The sequence below is a fragment of the Canis lupus genome, chromosome 5, assembly GCF_003254725.2.
Source record: "Canis lupus dingo isolate Sandy chromosome 5, ASM325472v2, whole genome shotgun sequence".
NCBI classification, from domain to species: Eukaryota; Metazoa; Chordata; class Mammalia; order Carnivora; family Canidae; genus Canis; species Canis lupus.
In genome coordinates this window covers 21,208,504-21,228,762 of record NC_064247.1, presented here as the reverse complement: position 1 = coordinate 21,228,762, position 20,259 = coordinate 21,208,504, and the positions used below count along the sequence as shown (strand labels likewise).

The 20,259-nt window shown below is 39.0% G+C and overlaps 1 protein-coding gene across 5 annotated transcripts; it reads left to right on the top strand.

Annotated features, from left to right (window-relative positions):
• The first annotated feature begins 93 nt into the window (after window positions 1-93).
• Window positions 94-5,978, top strand: C5H11orf1 (chromosome 5 C11orf1 homolog). 5 transcript variants are annotated; one of them, XM_025465568.3, is made up of 5 exons: window positions 94-234; window positions 419-549; window positions 2,782-3,012; window positions 3,503-3,569; window positions 3,837-5,978. In XM_025465568.3, the coding sequence occupies exons 2-5, from the start codon at window positions 484-486 to the stop codon at window positions 4,016-4,018; spliced, it is 546 nt and encodes a 181-aa protein (XP_025321353.3). In that variant the 5' UTR covers window positions 94-234; window positions 419-483; the 3' UTR covers window positions 4,019-5,978. The 5 variants fall into 5 exon arrangements, 4 of the variants coding, with proteins under 4 accessions (XP_025321353.3, XP_025321355.3, XP_025321354.3 ...); XM_025465570.3 differs by lacking the exon at window positions 419-549; XM_025465569.3 differs by lacking the exons at window positions 94-234; window positions 419-549 and adding an exon at window positions 241-386.
• Window positions 5,979-20,259: the final 14,281 nt, after the last annotated feature.

Genomic DNA, 20,259 nt, shown 5'->3' with positions numbered 1-20,259 from the left:
TCGCCGGTTGATGATGCGTCGTCAGCGTCCTGTTGTCCTGAGAGACGGGTGCCGCCAGTTCGGGGGGAGGGCAGGGGGTAAAGAGCTATGAGTGCAAAAGGGGACTCCGACCATCCCGTCCCCTCCCTTCCTCGCACCCTCAGGAGGGCCAAGATCAATTCCTTTTAGCCCGAGCGCTGCCCTGAGGGACTTCGTCACACCTGCATGAGATCACAAGCAGGCACCAGCGCACAGGTGCGGGCCCAGGGAGAGGCGAGGTCTGAGTGAAGGGAGTGGGGCGGGGCTGAGGTCCAGGGGCGCCCTGTAGGGTACTGTCGCAGAGGGTTTAAGAACAACCTTCCGTAATGGCTGCCTCCCTTTGTCTCTGCTGCTCGAGATTTCTCCAGGTGCTTCTCTCTCCTACCTTTTATTCATTTAGGAAATACCAAGTGCCTATTATGTGCCAGGCCTCCGTGCGGGCGGCGAAATACATGGGTGACCAAGATGTGGCCTGTGAATTCACTGAGCTTACAGTCTCGTGGAGACCGCACAGCGAAGGAGGCAGCCCTGGTACAGTGGGATGCGGCGCTACGAGGAGTCGTTCAGGGTGCAATAGGGGCACAGAAGGACCTAGAACCTCACCAAGTTCCGGGATGAAGTGGAAACATTCCCTGAGTGAAGTGAACCTGAACTGAAACCCAAGAGGAGTAGGGAGCACCTGAGGGGCTCAGTCGGTTAATCGTCTGCCCTTCAGCTCAGGTCATGTTCCCAGACCTGAGATCCTGAGGGATCTGAGATCCAGGGGACCTCGGGCTCCCTGCTCGAGGAGGAGTCTGCGTCTCCCTGTCCCTCTGCCTGCCGCTCCCCCTGCTTGTGCGCGCGCTCTCTCTCTCTCCCTAGCTCGCTCTCTCAAGTAAATAAATATTTTTAAAAGGAAAAGAGGGACGCTTGGGTGGGTCAGTGGTTAAGCGTCTGCCTTTGGCCCAGGGCATGATGCTGGAGTTCTGGGATCAAGTCCCGATATCGAGTCCCATATCAGGCTCCCTGCATGGAGCCTGCTTCTCCCTCTGCCTGTGTCTCTGCCTCTGTGTGTGTGTGTGTGTGTGTGTGTGTGTGTGTGTCTCATGAGTAAATAAATAAAATCGTTAAGAGGCAGGAGGAACAATATATGCAAAAGCATGATGGAGAAACAGAATAGTTGAATTTGGCTGAAATGTAGTTGGAGAGTGGGTAACAGAGGAGATTGAAGAGGTAAGCAGGGGCCAGGTCATACAGAACACCCTAAGCCATTTTCACAACTTGAGTCTTACTCGGAAAACAGTGGCCATCTTTTAAATAAGAAGATGACACAATTAGATTTTCATTTTCACACCATTCTTTACTATGGAGAAAGGATTGGAGAAGACCAAGGCTGATGGCAAGATCTGATAGGTGACTACAGCAATAATGGTGGCAAAAGCTGGTAGTGATCTAAAATGGAACTTGGCAGTAAGGATGGAGGGTAGTGGTCTGATTAAAAAATCAATAAGACCTAGAAATTGGATGGATGTAAGAGGTAGAAAGAGAAGTCAGAGTCAAAGATAAGCCCAAGTGGACAACTGAGTGGATGTTGATGTCTGTCCTTACAGCTCCAAGGACAGTGTCACTTTGGTCTACAGTGTGGGTACCAGGCTTGTCAGATTTTGTGGGACCAATTAGTCTGTAGTCATCATGCTATTTGTTGACATCAGTGCATGCATCTCTCTTCACAAAGGTACATGATATGAGGGCAGTTACCTTTAAAGCTGCAGTATTGGCTTTGTCCCTACCTGTGGAAAGGTGGCTTGGTGGGTGGTGTCTCCCAGATCATGACCTCCTGGCCATGGTGATCCGGGTGACCTACATTCTTTCTTTGCCTGGAGAACGGGACGGCCAGGTTTGGTGATATCTCTTCCCTTAAAGAAAATGGAACAGCTGGATAAGATTTGCTATCACTTATCTACAAATTCTTCAAACAATACAAGCCACTCAGCATCAAAATACTGTTCATCAGTGAAGGTATTGTCTTACCCCCCAGCCAAGGGACCACAGTCATCTTTTGGCCCAAAATTAAAATGGCTAGGCTTTTGATTCCTTACAAAAAATTGAAATTCAGACATTGGTCATCTGATATGTGCAAAGCACCATTGACTGGGATAGCAGGCAGAATGAGAGGTATGATAATAAGATACAGGTCCTGTCCTCAAGGTATGTACACAGTTCAGTATAGGAGATTCAACACATACTTGAAGAACTTCAGCGTATGGTAGAAAGCTAACGATATGAAGATACCATTCTGTGTGAGACAAAGGAGAGAAAAGTTAACTTGGGAGACATCATGAAAGAAGTGGCATTTGAGCTGAGTCCAAAAGGAAGGAAACTATCATTTATTGAACTTTTGTTGTGTTAAATAGTTATCCAACTTTCACTTTTCCCTATTCTCTTGGACTATAGCAATATTCTTAGACCTTAAACTCTTACATCTCTAAATTTCTTGAACATTTAGCTAGTTTTCCATATAGTATTGGGGATACTGAAGGTTTTCCTGCCTCTTTAGGGGGTGGCATTTAATGTCTGCCATCTGCTACTTTTGATTGAGAGGATAGTTCAAAGGATTCAGGGACCAGGAGAGAAAGAAACAGAACCACAATTAAACTGGGAGAAGAGCCTAGATTCTTAGGAAGGTGTACTTATGTTATACTTGGCCAAGGATAAAGAAGGGATGAATGCCTTCTCTATTCCCTAGTTTATGCAACTTGCCTTTCTGTTCTCACTTTTTCCCAGAGACAGTCCCTCGCCTATTTCCTTGCAAACCCACACTATGGCAGCCTCATTAATGCAGATGGACATGCTGAAATATGGACAGATTGGAATGATATGTCCAAGTTTTTCCAATATGGATGGAGATGTACCACTAATGAGAATTCCTATTCAAATCATACCCTGATGGGAAACTGGAACCAGGAAAGATATGACCTGAGGAATATCGTGCAGCCCAAACCCTTGCCTTCCCAGGTAATCTAACTTTCTCTTCTGTTTCCTTCCATTAGCAAAAGAAATGCCAATGGCCATTTAAGAGGTAGAAATCTGAGAACTTCCATGCCGAGATCTCTCAGGCTTCTCTACTCAGTGAGGTGGTTGGGGGTGGACAGCAGTCTTTAACTGGAATGTCTGTCCTACTATACTATCAAGTTGAATAGTAAAGTATTCAAAGTATGGGTAGTACTCTTTCTCTTGCTTCTCTTTAGACTTTATTCATCTACATAAGTATATGTCTTCTCACTCAGGCTGCCTACCTAGATTTGTCATTTATCTGCATTTTGCCCGTAAATGTTTCCTTAACAAACAAACAAGCAAACTTACAAAGGATATGAAAGTTAGTAGACATAGACCTCTAGTTAATCTAAAATATGACAGCATGTTAGAATTCATGTAATTGTGTCCTTTATTTCCCAATATTAGGTGTATACTCCTATATTTTTAACTAATTGGTTTTTCTTTCCAGTTTGGACACTATTTTGAAACAACGTATGACATGAGCTATAACAACAAAAGGCCACTTTCAACTCATAGTAGGTGGACTGTTCTTTTCAATCTTTATATACTCAGGACTTAACTCTGTGCCTGGAACATAGAAGGAACTCAAATAAAAGTAAATTGAAAAAAAAAGTAAATTGAATGAGTAAATAAGTGCATGAATGAGTAAATGATTTTTCTCTTTTCTCAATTTTGGTAGGACTCACTAAACTCAGAAATGTTCCCTCAGAAATAAGAGCGAGACCAGTTCCTTGTTGTTGACTGATTCTACTTGTCTTTCCTTCCCTTTTCTCTTCCCCCAGGGTTTAAGAGAGAGCCTCACTGGTTTCCAGGACATCAGCCTGAGCTGGATCCTCCTCGATACAAATGCACAGAAAAGTCAACTTATATGGCTAGCTACTCAGAGCCTCCACTTGGGCATTACTCTGCCTGTGTGTGGAATCCTAGTAACTGCCAAGAGGTCCAGGATTCTAAGAAAGAATAAGAAGCTTCATTTTTCCAGAGTAAATTGTAGGAGGGAACACATTCTAAGCACAAGTAAGAATTTAGCTGACTATAATACAGTTTCACTCTCTGAATAAAGCACAGTAAATATTCCCTAACCCCTTTTTTGTTTGTTTTAATCAAGATTTAAATGTCAAATTTAAGTTAATTATGTCTGCTCTTAGTTCTCTGTTGCGAAGTTGTAGTAGGAGAGGATTAAAAAAGGATTATTTTAAATCTGCAACTACTTTGCTCTTCCCTACCTTCCATATGGCAGTACTGCAAGATCCAGCATGACTTGGGTTATGTTTGATGAGGCGCTTCCTGGATATAAGCCGGGTGGTCACCATCAGATATTGTAACTTTATCATGACCTTAATGAATATCCCCTCTTAAAGACTACAAAAAGGGGAAAAAGACTTTTTAAAATTATTATAATGAATTTAAAACATACAAAATTAGACAGAGTAGTATAATGAACTCCCATATACATTACCCAGCTTCAATAATTTATTTTTCATTTTTTCATTTTTCTAAAGATTTCATTTATTCATGAAAGACACAGAGAGAGGCAAAGACATAGGCAGAGGGAGAAGCAGGTTCCCTGTGGGGAGCCTGATGCGGGACTGGATCCCAGGACCCTGGGATCATGACCTGAGCCAAAGGCAGACACTCAACCACTGAATCAACCAGGTGCCCCAATAATTTATTTTTTAAAAGATTTTATTTATTTGGGGGAGAGAGAGATTATGAGTGAGAGCGAGAAAGAATCTGAAGCGACTCCACAATGAGCACAGAGCCCAAAATGGGGCTCCATCCTACAACCACAAGATCATGACCTGAGCTGAAACCAAGAGTTGGGCACTTAACCAACTGACACCCAGGCACCTAGCTTCAACAATTTATGACTGATCTTAACTATCCTTATATACTTTCTCTATTTATAAAATTAATTTTAGAGCAGATCTCAGAAATTATATATTTTCATCTCCAAAGATTTCAGTATATATCTCAAAAAGATAAAAATCATCAATTTTTTATTCCCCCACAAAGACCATCAAGGCAACCTTTCATCAAACAAAGCTGAGGTATTAAACCTCTAGCAGGGAAGCACATCAACTTGACGCAATCTTTGTGAGAATTCAAAAGGGGGATGTTCGGGGAGGGTATCTTGAGAGATTTCGGGTAAGGACTAAACCAACAGTGGTTTAAGACAAATCTTTCAGAGCACCTGGGTGGCTGGGCAGTTGAGTGTCTGTCTTCCACTCAAGGTGGATCCCAGAGTCCTGGGATCAAGTCCCACATCAGGCTCCCCACAGGGAGACTGCTTGTCCTTCTGCCTGTGTCTCTGACTCTCTCTCTGTCTCTCATGAATAAATAAATAAAATCTTTAAAAAAAAAAAAAAAGATGGGTCTTTCAAAGTGGGGAACTGGTAGGGATTGAGACAGGATCGTGAATAGTTTGAGCTTAGTGAGCACAGGGAGGCAACAGTCTAAATTTTAACACATTTGAACTTATCAATATTTTCCTTTTTTATTTTGTCTCCTGTTTATTATGATAATATAATGGATGAAAGATGTCTCCCATGTATTTCCTCCCAAACGTTCATTATTTTATATTACAAACACAGATATGGAATTTATGTTGTATAGGATGTGAGATAATAACTGAGTTTTATTTTTTTCCATATGACTATCCAGTTTTCCCATTAATTATTAATAATTATTGAAAAGACCATACTTTCTCCACTGCTCTTGAACACCATTTTTATTGTAAATCAACTATCTGTGTATACTTGGGCCTTTTTCTGGGCCCTCTATTACATGCCATTGGCCTAACTGTCATTACATATGCTATCTTATCCACAATGCCTTAATTACTTTGCTATTGTAATTACGATAATTTTGTAAATCTTAATATAAAATAAATGAGATACTTTCACATTGTTTTTCTTCAAGAATGCCTTAACTATTTCTAACCCATTGAAGTTCTATATAAATTTTAGGATCAACTTGCCAAATTTTACAGAAAGATACCATTAGGGTATTGGTGGAAACCGCATTGCATTGTTAGATCAACTTAAGAATTTGAGTTATAGGGGCGCCTGAGTGGCTCCACGGTTAAGCATCCAACTCTTGATTTCCGCTCAGGTCATAATTTCAGGGTCATGAGACTGAGCTCTGCATTGGGCTCCCTACCCAGCTGGGAGTCAGCTCAAGATTCTTTCTCCCTCTGCCCCTCCCATTTGTTCCATCTCTTTCTCTCTCTCTAAAATAAACAAATACATCTTTTTAAAAATTTTAAGGGGCAGCCCGGGTTGCTCAGCGGTTTAGCGCCGCCTTCCGCCCCGGGCGTGATCCTGGGGACCCAGGATAGAGTCCCGCATCGGACTCCCTTCCCTACACGGAGCCTGCTTCTCCTTCTGCCTGTGTCTCTGCCTCTCACTCCCTCTCTGTGTCTCTTATGAATAAATAAGTAAAATCTTTAAAAAAAAAAACTTAAGATTTGAATTATTGCCTCTTACTAATTCTAGTACTTCATTAAAATATGTTCTTGAAATACGAATATTTTATAGGCACTTATTTTAAGTTTATGTTATATATCCTATTTCCTGTGTATCCAGCATATTTTTTAGGTAGTAGTAGTAGTAGTAGTAGTAGTAGTAAAATATATATGGCATAAACTTACCATTTTAATGATTTTTTAAAGTTATTTATTTTTATGATTTTATTTATTTATTTGAGAGTGCAGAGGGGAGGGGCGGAGGGAGAGGGACAAGCAGACTCCATGCTGAGCGTGGACTGAGCCCAATGTGGGGCTCCATCTCAGAACCCTGAGATCACAACCTGAGGCAAAATCAAGAGTCAGTCGCCCAATGTGGGGCTCAAGCTTACAACCCCAAGATCAAGAGTCATACACTCTTACTGACTGAGCCAGCCAGGTTCCCTATTTTAACTATTTTTAAATGTACAATTTAGTGGCATTAAGTATATTCACAGTGTTGTGTGACTATTAGCACTGTTTCCGGAACTTTGTCATTATCCCAAACTGAAGCTCTGTACCAATTAAACACTGACTTCTCATTCCCCTCTCCTCCTAGCCCCTGACAACCACTGTTCTCCTTTCTGTCTCTATGAATTGGCCTATTCTAGAAACCTCATATAAGGGGAATCATGTCATATTTGTCCTTTTGTGTCTGGTTTATTTTATTTAGCTTGTTTTCAAGGTTCATCCACATATATTCCTTTTAAGACTGAATAATATTCCATTATGTATTTACTACATTTTTCTATTCCATTCATCTGTTAATGGATACTTGGGTTGTTTTTGCTATTTGTCTATTGTGAGTAATTCTGCTATGAACATTGGTGTACAAGTATCTGCTTGACTCCCCATTTTCAATTATTTTAGAGGTATACCTAGAAGTGGAATTGCTAATCATATGGTCATTCTGTATTTAACAGTTTGGAAATGCCCAACAACTGTTTTCCACCACATTTTTTTTTATATTCTCACTCACAATGCACAAGGATTCTAACTTTTCCACATCCTTACTGACACTTATTTTGTTTTTTAGTTTTTGTTTTTATAATAACCATCCTAGTGGGTATAGAATGGTATCTGTTGTGGTTTAGATTGACACTTCCCTAATGGCTAGTGATCTTGAGCATCTTTTCATGTGCTGTTTAGCTATTTGTATATCTTTGGAGGAAAGTTTATTCAACTCCTTTGCCCATTCTTGAATAGAGTTGTTTGCCCTTTTGTTGTAGGAGTTCTTTATATATTCTGGATATTGATTTCTAGTCAGATACAGGATTCACAAATATTTTCTCCCATTCTGTGGATTGTACTTTCTTTCACTCCTTTACCAATGCCCTTTGATGCACAGAAGTTTTCAATTTTGATGAAGTTCTGTTTATCTATTTTTTCTTTTGTTGCCTGAACTTTTGGTGTCATATCCAAGAAATTCTTGCCAAAGTCAACATTATGGATATTTTCCCATAGGTTTTCTTCTAAGATTCTACCGTTTTCACCTTATAACTAAGTCTTTGAAAAAAGAAAAAAATGATTAAGTCTTTGATCCTTTTTGAATTAACTTTTTAGATGGTATAATGTAAGGGTCCAGCTTCATTCTTTTGCATGTGGAATGTCCAGTTTTTTCAGCATCATTTGTTGAAAAGACTATACTTTCCTCCATTAAATGGACTTGGTATCTTTGTCAAAAAAAACATTTAACCATATGCATAATGGTTTATTTCTGGCCTCTGTATTCTATTCCACTGGTCTATATATCTGTTTTTGTGCTAACACCCCACTGTTTTTTATTACTGTAGTTTGAAATAAGTTTTGAAATTAGGAAATATGAGTCTTCCAACTATGTTCTTATTTTTATTTTAATTTTTTTTAATATTTTATTTATTTATAGAGACACAGAGGGAGAATGAGAGGCAGAGACACAGGCAGAGGGAGAAGCAGGCTCCATGCAGAGAGCCTGACATGGGACTCAATCCAGAGTCTCCAGGATCACACCCTGGGCTGCAGGCGGCGCTAAACCGCTGCGCCACTGGGGCTGCCCTGTTCTTTTTAGATATTATTTTGGCTATTCAGGGTCCCTTGAGATTTCATATGAATTTTAGGGTAAATTTTTCTATTTATGGAAAAACAGGTGTTAAAATTTTTAATAGGGATTCAAATAAATCTATAGATTGCTTTAGCTAGGTTGATATCTTGACAATATTAAGTATTCTAGTCCATGAACATGTGATGTCTTTCCATTTATTTGTCTTTAATTTATTTCAGCCATTTTTTATTGTCTTCAGTATATAAGCCTTTTGCCTCCTTAGTTAAGTTTATTCATAGTATTTTTGATGCTGTTATAAATAGATTAGTTTTCTTTTTTTTAAGATTTTATTTTATTTATTTATTCATGAGTGACACACAGAGAGAGGCAGAGAAGTAGACAGAGGGAGAAGCAGACTCCCTGTGGGGAGTCCAGTGCAGGACTCGATCACAGGACCCAGGATCACGATCTGAACCAAAGGCAGACGCTCAACCACTGAGCCACTCAGGCACCCTTCGATTTGTTTTCTTAATTTCCTTTTGGGATTATTCTCTGTTAGCATATAAAAATGTAGATGACTTTTGTATGTTGGCTTTGTATCCTGCAACTTTGGTGTATTTGTTTATTAGCTCTAGAGAGTTTTTGGTGAAATCTTTAGGCTTTCTACATGTAAGATCATGTCATCTATAAACAGATAATTTAATCCCTTCCTTTCCAATTTGGAAGCTTTTCTTTTTCTTACCTAATTACTCTGGCTAGAGCTGCCAATAATAGTGGCAGAAGCTGCCACCTCTATTGAATAAAAGTGGTAAAAGTGAAAATTCTTGTTTTGTTCCTGATCTTAAAGGAAAACCTTTCGATTTTCACCACTGGGTATGATGTTAGCTGTGAGTTTTTCATATACGGTCTTTATTTTGTTGAGGTAATTTCCTGCTATTCCTAATTGAGTGTTTTTATTATGAATAGATATTGAATTCTAATATTCTTTCTGCATCATTTGAGATTAGCATTTTTCCCGCTTCATTCTGTTAATGTGGTGTAGTACATTGATTTTTATATGTTTAATCAACTTTGCATTTCAGGAATAAATCTCATTTGGTTGCAAGGTATCCTCTTAATATGCTGCTAAATTCGGTTTTCTAGTATTTTATTGATTTTTGCATCAATATTCATAAGGAGCATTGGTCTATAGTTTTCTTGCAATATCTTTGTCTGGTTTCAGTATTGGGGGAATACTGGCATCATAGAATGAGTTAAAAACTGGGTGATGGGGTGCCTGGGTGGCTCAGTTAGGGAAGTATCTGCCTTCAACTCAGGTCATAGTCCCAGGGTCTTGGGGTCGAGGCCCATCTGGCTCCCTGCTCAGCGGGGAGTCTGCTTCTCCCTCTCTCTCTGCCACTCCCCCTTGCTTGTACTCTCTGGCTCTCTCCCTGTCAAACAAGTAAATAAAATATTAAAAAAAAAAATGGGTGATGGACATTAGGAGGGCACATGATATGATGAGCATTTGGTATTATATAAGACTGATAAATCACTGACCTCTACCTCTGAAACTAATAATACATTATATGTCAATTAATTGAATTTTTTAAATTTTTAAAGATTTTACTTATTTATTTGACACAGAGAGAGGCAGCAGGCAGAGGGAGAAGAAGAAGCAGGCTCCCTGCGTGCTGAGCAGGGAGCACAATGTGGGTCTCAATCCCAGGACCCTGGGATCATGACCAGAGAGAGGCAGGCACTTAACCAACTGAGCCACCCAGGAGCACCCCTAATTGAATTTAAATTTAAAAAAATAAGAAAAAAAATGAGTTAAGAAATATTTACTCCTGGGGCACCTGGCTCAGTCAAAAGAACATGTGACTCTTGATCTTGGGGTTGTGAGTTTGAGCTCCACGTAGGGTACAGAGATTACTAAAAAAAAAAAAAAAAAAAAAAAAAAAAAAGATTAAAAAGTAGAACTTAAAAGAAAAAAAGAAAGAAATGCTTCCTCCTCTTCAATTTTTTGGAAGAGTTTGACAAGGATTGGATTTAATTATTTAAATGTTTGGCAGAATTCTGACCCAGGGCTTTTCTTTGTTGGGATGTTATTACTGATTCTATCTCCTTGTTAGCTACAGGATTATTCATATTTTCTACTTCTTCATGATTCCATTTTAGTAGATAATGTGTTTCTAGAAATGTATCATGCTCTTTCTCTCTCAAATAAATAAATAGATAAATAAATAAAATCTTTAAAAGAAAAATAATCTCATATCAATAGTCTAAATTTATTTTGTAAGGAACCAGAAAAAAAGAACAAACTTCACCCAAAGCTAGCAGGAAGAAGGAAATAAAAAAAGATCAGAGCAGAGATAAATAAAATAGATAATAGAAGAACAATACAGAAAATCAACGAAACCAAAAGTTTGATTCTGGTGAAAATATCAACAAAATTGACAAACCTTTAGCTAGACTGGCTAAGAAAACAGAAAACAGAAAAATCAAATTACTAAAATCAGAAAAAAGTACAGACATTGCTACAGATTTTAAAGAAATAAAAAGGATTATGAGAATACTATGAACAATTGTATGCCAGCAAATTGGAAAACATAGGCGCCCTCATTTTTCTTTCTCAATGTATGTGTTTATAGCTGTAAATGTCCCTTTTAGTACCACTTTCATTGCATTCCTTGAGTTTTGATATGTTGATTTTTCTTTTCCATTTATCTCAAGGTATTTTAAATTTTCTTTTATAATTTATTCTTAATCCAATGATTGTTTAAGAATGTGTTGAGGGCGCCTGGGTGGCTCATTTGGTTAAATGTCTGCGTTGGGCTCAAATCATGATTTCAGGGTCCAGAGATGGAGCCCCACATCCGGCCCCCTGCTCAGCGGGGAGTCTGCTTCTCTGCTTCTCCCTCTGCTTCTCCCCTGCTCATGGGTGCTCTCCAGTGAGTGCACATATATGTGCTTTCTCTCTCTCTCTCTTTCTCTCTCTCTCTCTCTAGATATATATATATCTTCCAAATAAGTAAATGAACAATTTTTTTAAGATTTTATTTATTTATGAGAGAGAGAGAGAGAGAGAGGCAGAGACACAGGCAGAGGGAGAAGCAGGCTCCATGCAGGGAGCCTGACATGGGACTCGATCCCAGGACTCTAGGATCATGCCCTGGGCTCAAGGCAGGCGCTTAAACCACTGAGTCACCCAGACTTCCCCTAAATGAACAATCTTTAAAAAAAAAAAATCTGGATGGCTTAGTAGTTGAGCATCTGCCTTTGGCTCAGATTATGATCCCAGGGTCTGGGATTGAGTCCCACATCAGGCTCCCCACAGGAAGCCTGCTTCTCTCCCTGCCTATGTCTCTGCTTCTCTCTGTGTGTGTCTCTTAAATAAATAGATAAAATCTTGAAAAAAAAAAAAAAAAAGAATGTGTTGTTCAATTTGTGAATTTTCCATTTTTCCTTCTGTTATTAATTTCTGGTTTCATTACATTACGATCAGAAAAAATACTTGATATGATTTTAATCTTTTAAAATTTATTAAGACTTAGGGCATCTGGGTGGCACAGTTGGTTAAGCATTTGATTCTTGGTTTTGGCTCAGGTCGTGACCTCCAAGTTGTGAGGTCAAGCCCCACATAGGGCTCTGTACTCAGTGAAGAGTGTGTTTGAGATTCTCTCTCCCTCTCCCTCTGCCCCTCCCACTTATGCTCTTACTCTCTCTCTCTGTAAATAAATAAATAAATCTTTAAAGTAAAATTTATTAAGACATATGTGTGGCCTAATCTATGATTTTTCTTGCAGAATATTCCTTTTGCACTAAGAAAAAGGTATACCCCTTTGTTGTTAGCTGGAGTGTTCTGCTACTACTTTGTAAATTGTCTCTAACTCCCCTCTGCCAAACAAAGCTGCAGAGAACATCCTCATATATAGCTCTGAATTGCTGGGTGATGAAGTAATTGTGTATTTAATTTGGCTGTTGTTCTCAAGAATGGCTGTGCTGTCTACACACACCAGCAGTGGCTAAGGTTCCTATGTTGCCATATCTCTGCCAATACTTAGCATTAACCGACTTTCTAATTTTTGCCAAGCTGATAGGTGTGTAAAGCAGTGGCTCTCAACCAGAAGCAATTTTGTCCTTCAGGAGACAATTGGCAATGTCTAGAGACATTTTTGATTCTTACAACCTTGTATGTCTACTACATCTGGTGGGTAAGGACCAAGGGTCCTGTTCAACATCCTACAATGCACAAAATAGCCCCCACAACAAAGAATTATCTGGTCCAAAATATCACTAATACAATATGGAGAAAGCCTATTGTAAAATTATAGCTTGTTTATACTTTGATTTTCATTTCACTGACTACCAGTGATTTTCAGCATTATTTGTATGCATATTGGCTTTTTGGTTCCCACTTCTATAAATTTCATATGTACATTGTTCATGTTTTTTTTTCCATTGGAGCAGCTGTCATTTTCAGTTTGCAGGGGTTCTTTGTATATTCCAGCTACCAATGCTATTCATCTCTTATAAATTTTAGAGATTACATGTATATTCTCCCTTCTGTCAACTTCTGTGGACGGTTAAAGATGGCCACAAATTCTTTGATACTCTCTCACCAAAAGGTGGAAATCTATACCCCTTCCTTTCAAATATAGACACTCTGTAATTGCTTTGACCAAAAGATATGGGAAAAGTAATATTGCACAGGTTCCTAGGCCCAGGCAGCGTTCACCTCCTGTCTTGTGCAATACTCCTTACTGGAGCCCTGAAGTCCAACTACCTGATGGAAATACCCTATAAAGAGGCCCTGTTACTACAAAGAGAGGGAGAGGGGCCCAGCTGAGCCCAGCCTTCCAACCATCTTCACTAAATCATCAAGAGTGAGAGTTAAGGCATCTTGAAGCCTGAAAGCCAACAACTGATCCTAGTCAATGTCATGAGGAGCTCAAGAATTGCCCAGCTGAGCTCTGTGCTATAAATAGTAAAGTCTAATAAAATGATTGTTAAGCTACTACATTTTGGGATAGTTTGATTGCAGGAACCACCAGAACAATATTCTATAAGATTGTATCCTGTAAACTTGTGAACTCTTTTATTGGTTCTAATAGTTTGTCTACTGATTCTAATGGGGTTGTTTGGGTAGATGATTATATCATTTACAAATATTAGCCAATATGCCCATTCTCCTGAATTTTATTTTTATTCATTTAAATATTTTCATATTTATTTGTCCATATTGTTATTTTCCTTTTCTGCTTAAAAGCAACTCTATGATTGCTATGTGTTAGTAATAAAAAAATGGCATCACATATGAATTTACTGTTCTCTTATTAAGAAGTCTGTCGTGTATTTACTCTTTAACCTACCATTTTCCTGAAACTGTACTTATGAAAGTGAAAGTTTAGGGACACCGAGGTGGCTCACTAGTTGAGTGTCTGCCTTCAGCTCGGATCGTGATCCCGGAGTCCTGGGATCAAGTCTCGCATCAGGCTCTCTGCATGGAGCCTGCTTCTACCTCTGCCTGTGTCTCTGCCTCTCTCTGTGTGTGTCTCTCATGAATAAATAAATAAAATCTTAAAAAAGAAAAAAAAAGAAAGTAAAAGTTTGCTCAATCTACTGGATGCTTCAGCTTATAGGTTATTTGACTTTCATATTCTGCATTTGATAATCCACCTGACTACTCACTTCTTTCTTCCCTTGGTTTCTGTGATGACATGCCAAATAGGTTTTCCTCCCATCTCTCCGAGACACTATGTCTCTTTTATGAGCTTATCTTTCTCTGCCAATCCCTTAAGTTTGCCTTTCCAATGATTCTGTTGTTGACCATCCCCTCAACTTCTTTTGGCTAACCCTTGGTGGTGTTAATCACTCCCGGAACTGCAGCTCTCACTTATGTGCTTCCATATTCTAAATCTCTATTTCCATACTAGATGTGTCATCAGAGCTCTGAATATATATACATAACCAACTACTTATTGAGTATCTCCATTTGAATTCTTCAAGAGCCACAAACTCAATGTACCTACAACTGTATTCATAATCTTCTGTCTCAAACTTTTTCTCTCCTAAGGTATTCATATCTAAGTGAATTCCATAGCTCTCTTTTATGTATCTTAACCACTCTTTCTTATTTTTAAAAGATTTTATTTATTCATGAGAGAGAGAGAGAGAGAGAGAGAGAGGCAGAGACATAGGCAGAAGAGGGAGAAGCAGGTCCCATGCTGGGAACCCGAGGAGGGACTCGATCCTGGGTCTTCAGGATCACGCCCTTGGCCAAAGGTGGTGTTAAACCGCTGAGCCACCCAGGCTGCCCTATTTTTAATATTTTATCATAAGTTTACACAGTTGTCAAAAACAGAAACCAAGGAATTATTTTGGCTCTTCCTTTTTCATCCCCATTCAAGCACTCAGGCCTTATAAATTCTACCTCCATATTATGTCTCGTTTGAGTCCCCCATTCGTACATCTCTAGTGACTTTTTTTAAAAAGACGTTATTAATTCAAGAAGAAAGCACACAGAGTGTGGTGGGGGACAGGAGCAGAGGGAGAGGGAGAAGCAGGCTCCCCACTGAGCAGGGGGTCCGATGATACCAGGGCTCAATCCCAGGACTCTGGGATCATGACCTGAGCCAAAGGCAGATACAACCAACTGAGCTACTCAGGCACCCCTATTGTTTTTTCCTTGTTCCAGTTTTACATTATTTCTCACCCAGTCTGCTGCAAGAGAGCCCTTTTGTTTTGTATCTCTCTTTTCCATTCTGGTCCCCACGTACCAATCACTATATTGCTCCCAGAGTAACCCCTAAAAGGACAAAGTTGATTATGACACTCCCTTGGTTAAAATCCTTTATTGGCATCTATTTCCCTCAAAATAAATTCCAAAGTCCTTAGCAGAATCCCTTCCTAACTCCCTTGCCTTATCTCTCACACTGTCTTCCCCATGCATCTAGTGCCCCCAACCAAACCTAAATACATCAGGACTTCATACTGTTCATTCTTCCTAGATGCATTCCCCTTCTTCTTCACCTTGCTAAGTTGTATAAATCAATGATATCATCAACTTGCTAAGTCTCATAAACCAATAAGAATTCACTTTAGACACCCACTAGGATGGCTATAATCAATAAGATAGATGACAAAATAAGTGTTGGTAAGAATATAGGAAAATCAGAACCCTCATATACTACTAGTGGAAATGTGAAATGATGTAGCTCCTTTAGAAACACTCTATTTCCAGACTGGGTTTTTTGTTTGTTAGTTTGTATGTTATGTGTCTGTTAGCCATTTGTATATCTTCTTTGGAGAAATGTCTGTTCGTGTCTTCTGCCCATTTCTTGACTGGATTTTTTGGATTTTGGGTGTTGAGTTTGATAGGATCTTTAGAGATTTTGGATACTAGCCGTTTATCTGATAAGACATTTGCAAGTATCTTCTCCCGTTCCTTAGGTTGCCTTTTAGTTTTGTCAACTGTTTCCTTTGCTGTGCAAAAGCTTTTTATCTTGATGAAGTTCCAATAGTTCATTTTTGCTTTTGTTTCTCTTGGCTTTGGAGATGTATTTAGCAAGAAGTTGCTGTGGCTGAGGCTGAAGAGGTTGCCGCCTATGTTCTCTAGGATTTTGATGGATTCCTGCCTCATAGTTAGGTCTTTCATCCATTTTGAATGAATTTTTGTGTATGGTATAAGAAAATGGTCCAGTTTTCATTCTTCTCCACGTGGCTTTCCAATTTTCCCAACACCACTTTTTGAAGAGATTGTCTTTTTCCAATGGATATTCTTTCCTGCTTTGTCCAAGATTAGTTGACCGTAGGGTAAGGGTCCATTTCTGGGTTTTCTATTCTGTTCCACTGATCTATGTGTCTGTTTTTGTGCCAGTACCATACTGTCTTGATGATTATAGCTTTGTAATACAGCTTGAAGTCCAGAATTGTGATGTCTCCTGCTTTGGTTTTCTTCTTCAACATTCCTTTGGCTATTTGGAGGTCTTTTTTGATTCCATATAAATTCTAGGATTGTTTTTTCCAGCTCTGTGAAAACTGCTGGTAGTAGTTTGATAGAGATTGCATTAAATGTGGGTACCATAGACATTTTAACAATATTTATTCTTCCAATCTGTGTGTGTGGAATGTTTTTCCATTTCTTTGTGTCTTCCTCAATTCCTTTCATAAGTATTCTAAAGTTTTCAGACTACATATTTTTTATCTATTTGTTTAGGTTTATTCACAGGTATCTTATGGTTTTTGGTTCAATTGTAAATGGGACTGATTCCTTGATTTCTCTTTCTACTGCTTCATTGTTAATATATAGAAATACAATAGACTTCTGTGCATTGATTTTATAATCTGTGACTTTGCTGAATGCCTGTATCAGTTCTAGCAATATTTTGGTGGAGTCTTTGAGTTTTCTACATAGAGTATCATGTCATCTATGAAGAGTGAAAGTTTGACTTCTTCCTTGCCAGTTTGGATGCCTTTTATTTCTTTTTTGTTGTCTGATTGCTGAGCCTGGGATTTTCAGTACTATGTTGAACAACAGTAGTGAGAGTGGATATCCCTGACATGTTCCTGACCTTAGAGAAAAAGCTCTCTGTTTTTCCCCATTGAGGATGATATTCACTATGGGCCTTTCTTAGAATTATTCTATTAAAAAAATGATAGTTTAAAAAAATTAAAGCACTTAGCACAGTGCCTACCACACAGTAATATTAGCTCAATAAATGTTAGCTAATATTAAAAAAACAAAATAAGTGATAGTTAGAATTGCCAACCAACTCGTGGCATAATTCAGATATATAATTATGGATGAGCTAACTATAAAGCTGAAAAAAGTCCTTAAATATACTGGACTAGAAAAGTTCTACACTAATGACAATGAACAGCCATAGCAAAAGATGTGACCTGGAAATGAATAACAGTAAAGATGTAGTCTAACTTGAGTTCAGTAAAAATACACCAAAAAGTGAGCCTGCACATTCAAACAAATTATGTCAAAAACATAAATATCAAAATCTAATAGTCAAAGTATGATTTAAGACCAACTCATTAGGATTATGTCTGCTTGAGAAATCTGGTAATTCACTAAAATGATTAAAGTTGACATATGATTTCCAGGACATTCTTCAGATTTTTACACTATTTAATTCAGCTTCTGTCAGTTAAGATTTTTTTGTATTCCGATAACATAAAGCCATTGTCAAAATAGATTTAAACAAAAACAAGACATGAGACATTCTGAAGTAAGGAAGGCCTAGAGTTGGCCAATTTAGCAATTCAGTGATCCATCAAGGACCTAGAGTCCTACCATCCTTCTTGCTCAGCCATCCTTGGCATATCATGGATGGTCCCTCAAAGTTTCAAGATGGCTATAGCAATCTGAGTGTCACATCCTCATGCTCCAACATTAGGAGGAAGAAAAAAAGCTCTCCCACCTTTCTCCTCTCTCTCTCTCTCTCTCTCTCTCGATGGATCTTATTTATTTATTTATTCATGAAAGACACACACACACACAGAGAGGCAGAGACACAGGCAGAGAGAGAAGCAGGCTCCATGCACCGGGAGCCCGGCGTGGGATTCTATCCCGGGTCTCCAGAATCGCACCCTGGGCCAAAGGCAGGCGCTAAACCGCTGCGCCACCCAGGGATCCCGATGGATCTTTTTTAAAAACTAAAACCCAGGGTGCCTAGGTGGCTCAGTCAATTAAGCATCCAACTCTTGATTTTGGCTCAAGTCATTACTTCAGGGTCATGATCTCAGAGTTGTGAGATAGAGCCCTGCATCGGGGCTCCACTCTCAGCAGGGAGTCTGCTTGAGATTTTCTTTCTCCATCTGTCTGTCCCTCCCCCCACTCTGCACTCCAGCACAAGCTTGCTCTCTCTCTCTCTCTCAAATAAATAAATCTTAAATAATAATAACTAATAACCTTTTCTGGAAGCATCTTCAGCAAACTTGCCCCTGTCTCAATAGCTACAATTGGATCATGGCCCTTTCAAGACTAATCATTACAGAGGGAAGGGAATTTCCATGATTAGTTTGGGCTAATCAAGATAGATCACCTGTGCCTGGAGCTTGGTTCACTTTCCTGAAGCACATGGCTAGAATATGGTGATACCTAAATCAATCTATGGAGCTGTTAGCAAGACGAAGGTGGTAAATAGGTTGGTTAGGCAACCACCTGTATCTGTTACACAGCCACAAAAATTAGCTGTTAATTTTAGAGAAATCTGACTTCTGGCTAGATCACAGCATTTCTGGCTGTTAGGAAGTTGTGTTGTAGGAGAAAATATTTTGAACCTGTATAGATTTGCAATTTATATTGTCCTAGCTCCACACTCCTACAGCACGAAAAATTTTGGCAACTATTTCAGGCAGAATATTTGATTTTTATTTTTTTAAGTAGGCTCCATGCCCACCGTGGAGCCCAACATGGAGTTCCAACTCACAACCCTGAGATTAAGACCTGAGCTGCGGTCAAGAATCACATGCTTAACCAAATGAGCCGCCCAAGTGTCCCTCATGTAGAAGATTTTAAAAGCGTAGCCAATCCCCAATCTGTAGGCTTTGTGAAGGCAAGAATCTCACTTTACTTTGTGGTCAGTCCTTTAAATCAGAAATTAGGTAGAAGCTACTACAGAAAAATAGTAGTATCTGTGAACAAATATGCCAGATAACCTATACCAGAGCTATTTTTCACTAGTTGAGTCAGAAGTTTTGTCTGAACCCACAAGTGGGATGGGGGTGTTTTTGTAGAGTAACACATCTTTGTTTAAGCTGAATAATAGAATTACTTATTGATCAATTATTAATAATCCTGAAACTTAATTTTTTTAGGAGGAGGGTTATTGGATGCTTCCCGTCTTCGTTGTTTTTTCTTTTTTTAAATATATATTTTTTAAAGATTGTATTTATTTATTCATGAGAGACACACAGAGAGAGGCAGAGACATAGGCAGAAGCAGGCTCCATGCAGGGAGCCCGACGTGGGACTGGATCCCAGGTCTCCAGGATCACACTCTAGGCTGAAGGCAGACGCCAAACCGCGGAGCTACCCAGGGATCCCTTTTTAAAAATATTTTAATTTACTTTTTTATTAAGCTCTATATACAATGTGGGGGTCAAACTCAGGGGCCCAAGATTAAGAATTGCATGCTCTACCAACTGAGCCAGCCAGGCACCCCTTCCCAGTCTTAGATCCAAGATATTTGATAAATAATTTGGAGATTACAAATGAAAGGCTTGTTTGGTGATAGTAACTCAAATCCTATTCATTTCTCTTGCGAATTAGCTGAAGGCATTGCTTATCAGTAGGAAAATATCACTTTTGGCATACCACCTCCTGCCTGGCAACAGGATTAACTGCAGAGACTCACTAAGGTCTTTTATGCATATTTATCCAGAGTTCTTTCAGATTTGTTGTTGAAAATGAGTGCCAAAATCAGAGGAGGAGAGAGAGGAACTGATATTCCTTGAACTCTGACAAGGGCTTTTACCTACATTTCCTCCTGGATTTACTCTTTACAAGTGTACAAATCAGCTCCACGTGTTACAAATGTAATACCTAAGGACTAGAAAGGTTGACTTGCTAAATTTATACTATTAGTAAGTAGTAGAGACAGCCATTCTGACTTAATATCCCCAGAGTCCCCTAAATCATAATGTAGTGATTAAATGGATCTGCTGTATTTTTACATTTATTTTTT

What these genes read in the sequence shown, in the direction of transcription:
- C5H11orf1 (XM_049109469.1), top strand. Translation starts at nt 1,924, where the DNA reads ATGGAACAGCTGGATAAGATTTGCTATCACTTATCTACAAATTCTTCA. An exon ending in CCAAACCCTTGCCTTCCCAG is followed by an intron (nt 3,013 to 3,502) that starts GTAATCTAACTT and finishes TTTTCTTTCCAG; the next exon opens with TTTGGACACTATTTTGAAAC. An exon ending in AAGGCCACTTTCAACTCATA is followed by an intron (nt 3,570 to 3,836) that starts GTAGGTGGACTG and finishes CTCTTCCCCCAG; the next exon opens with GGTTTAAGAGAGAGCCTCAC.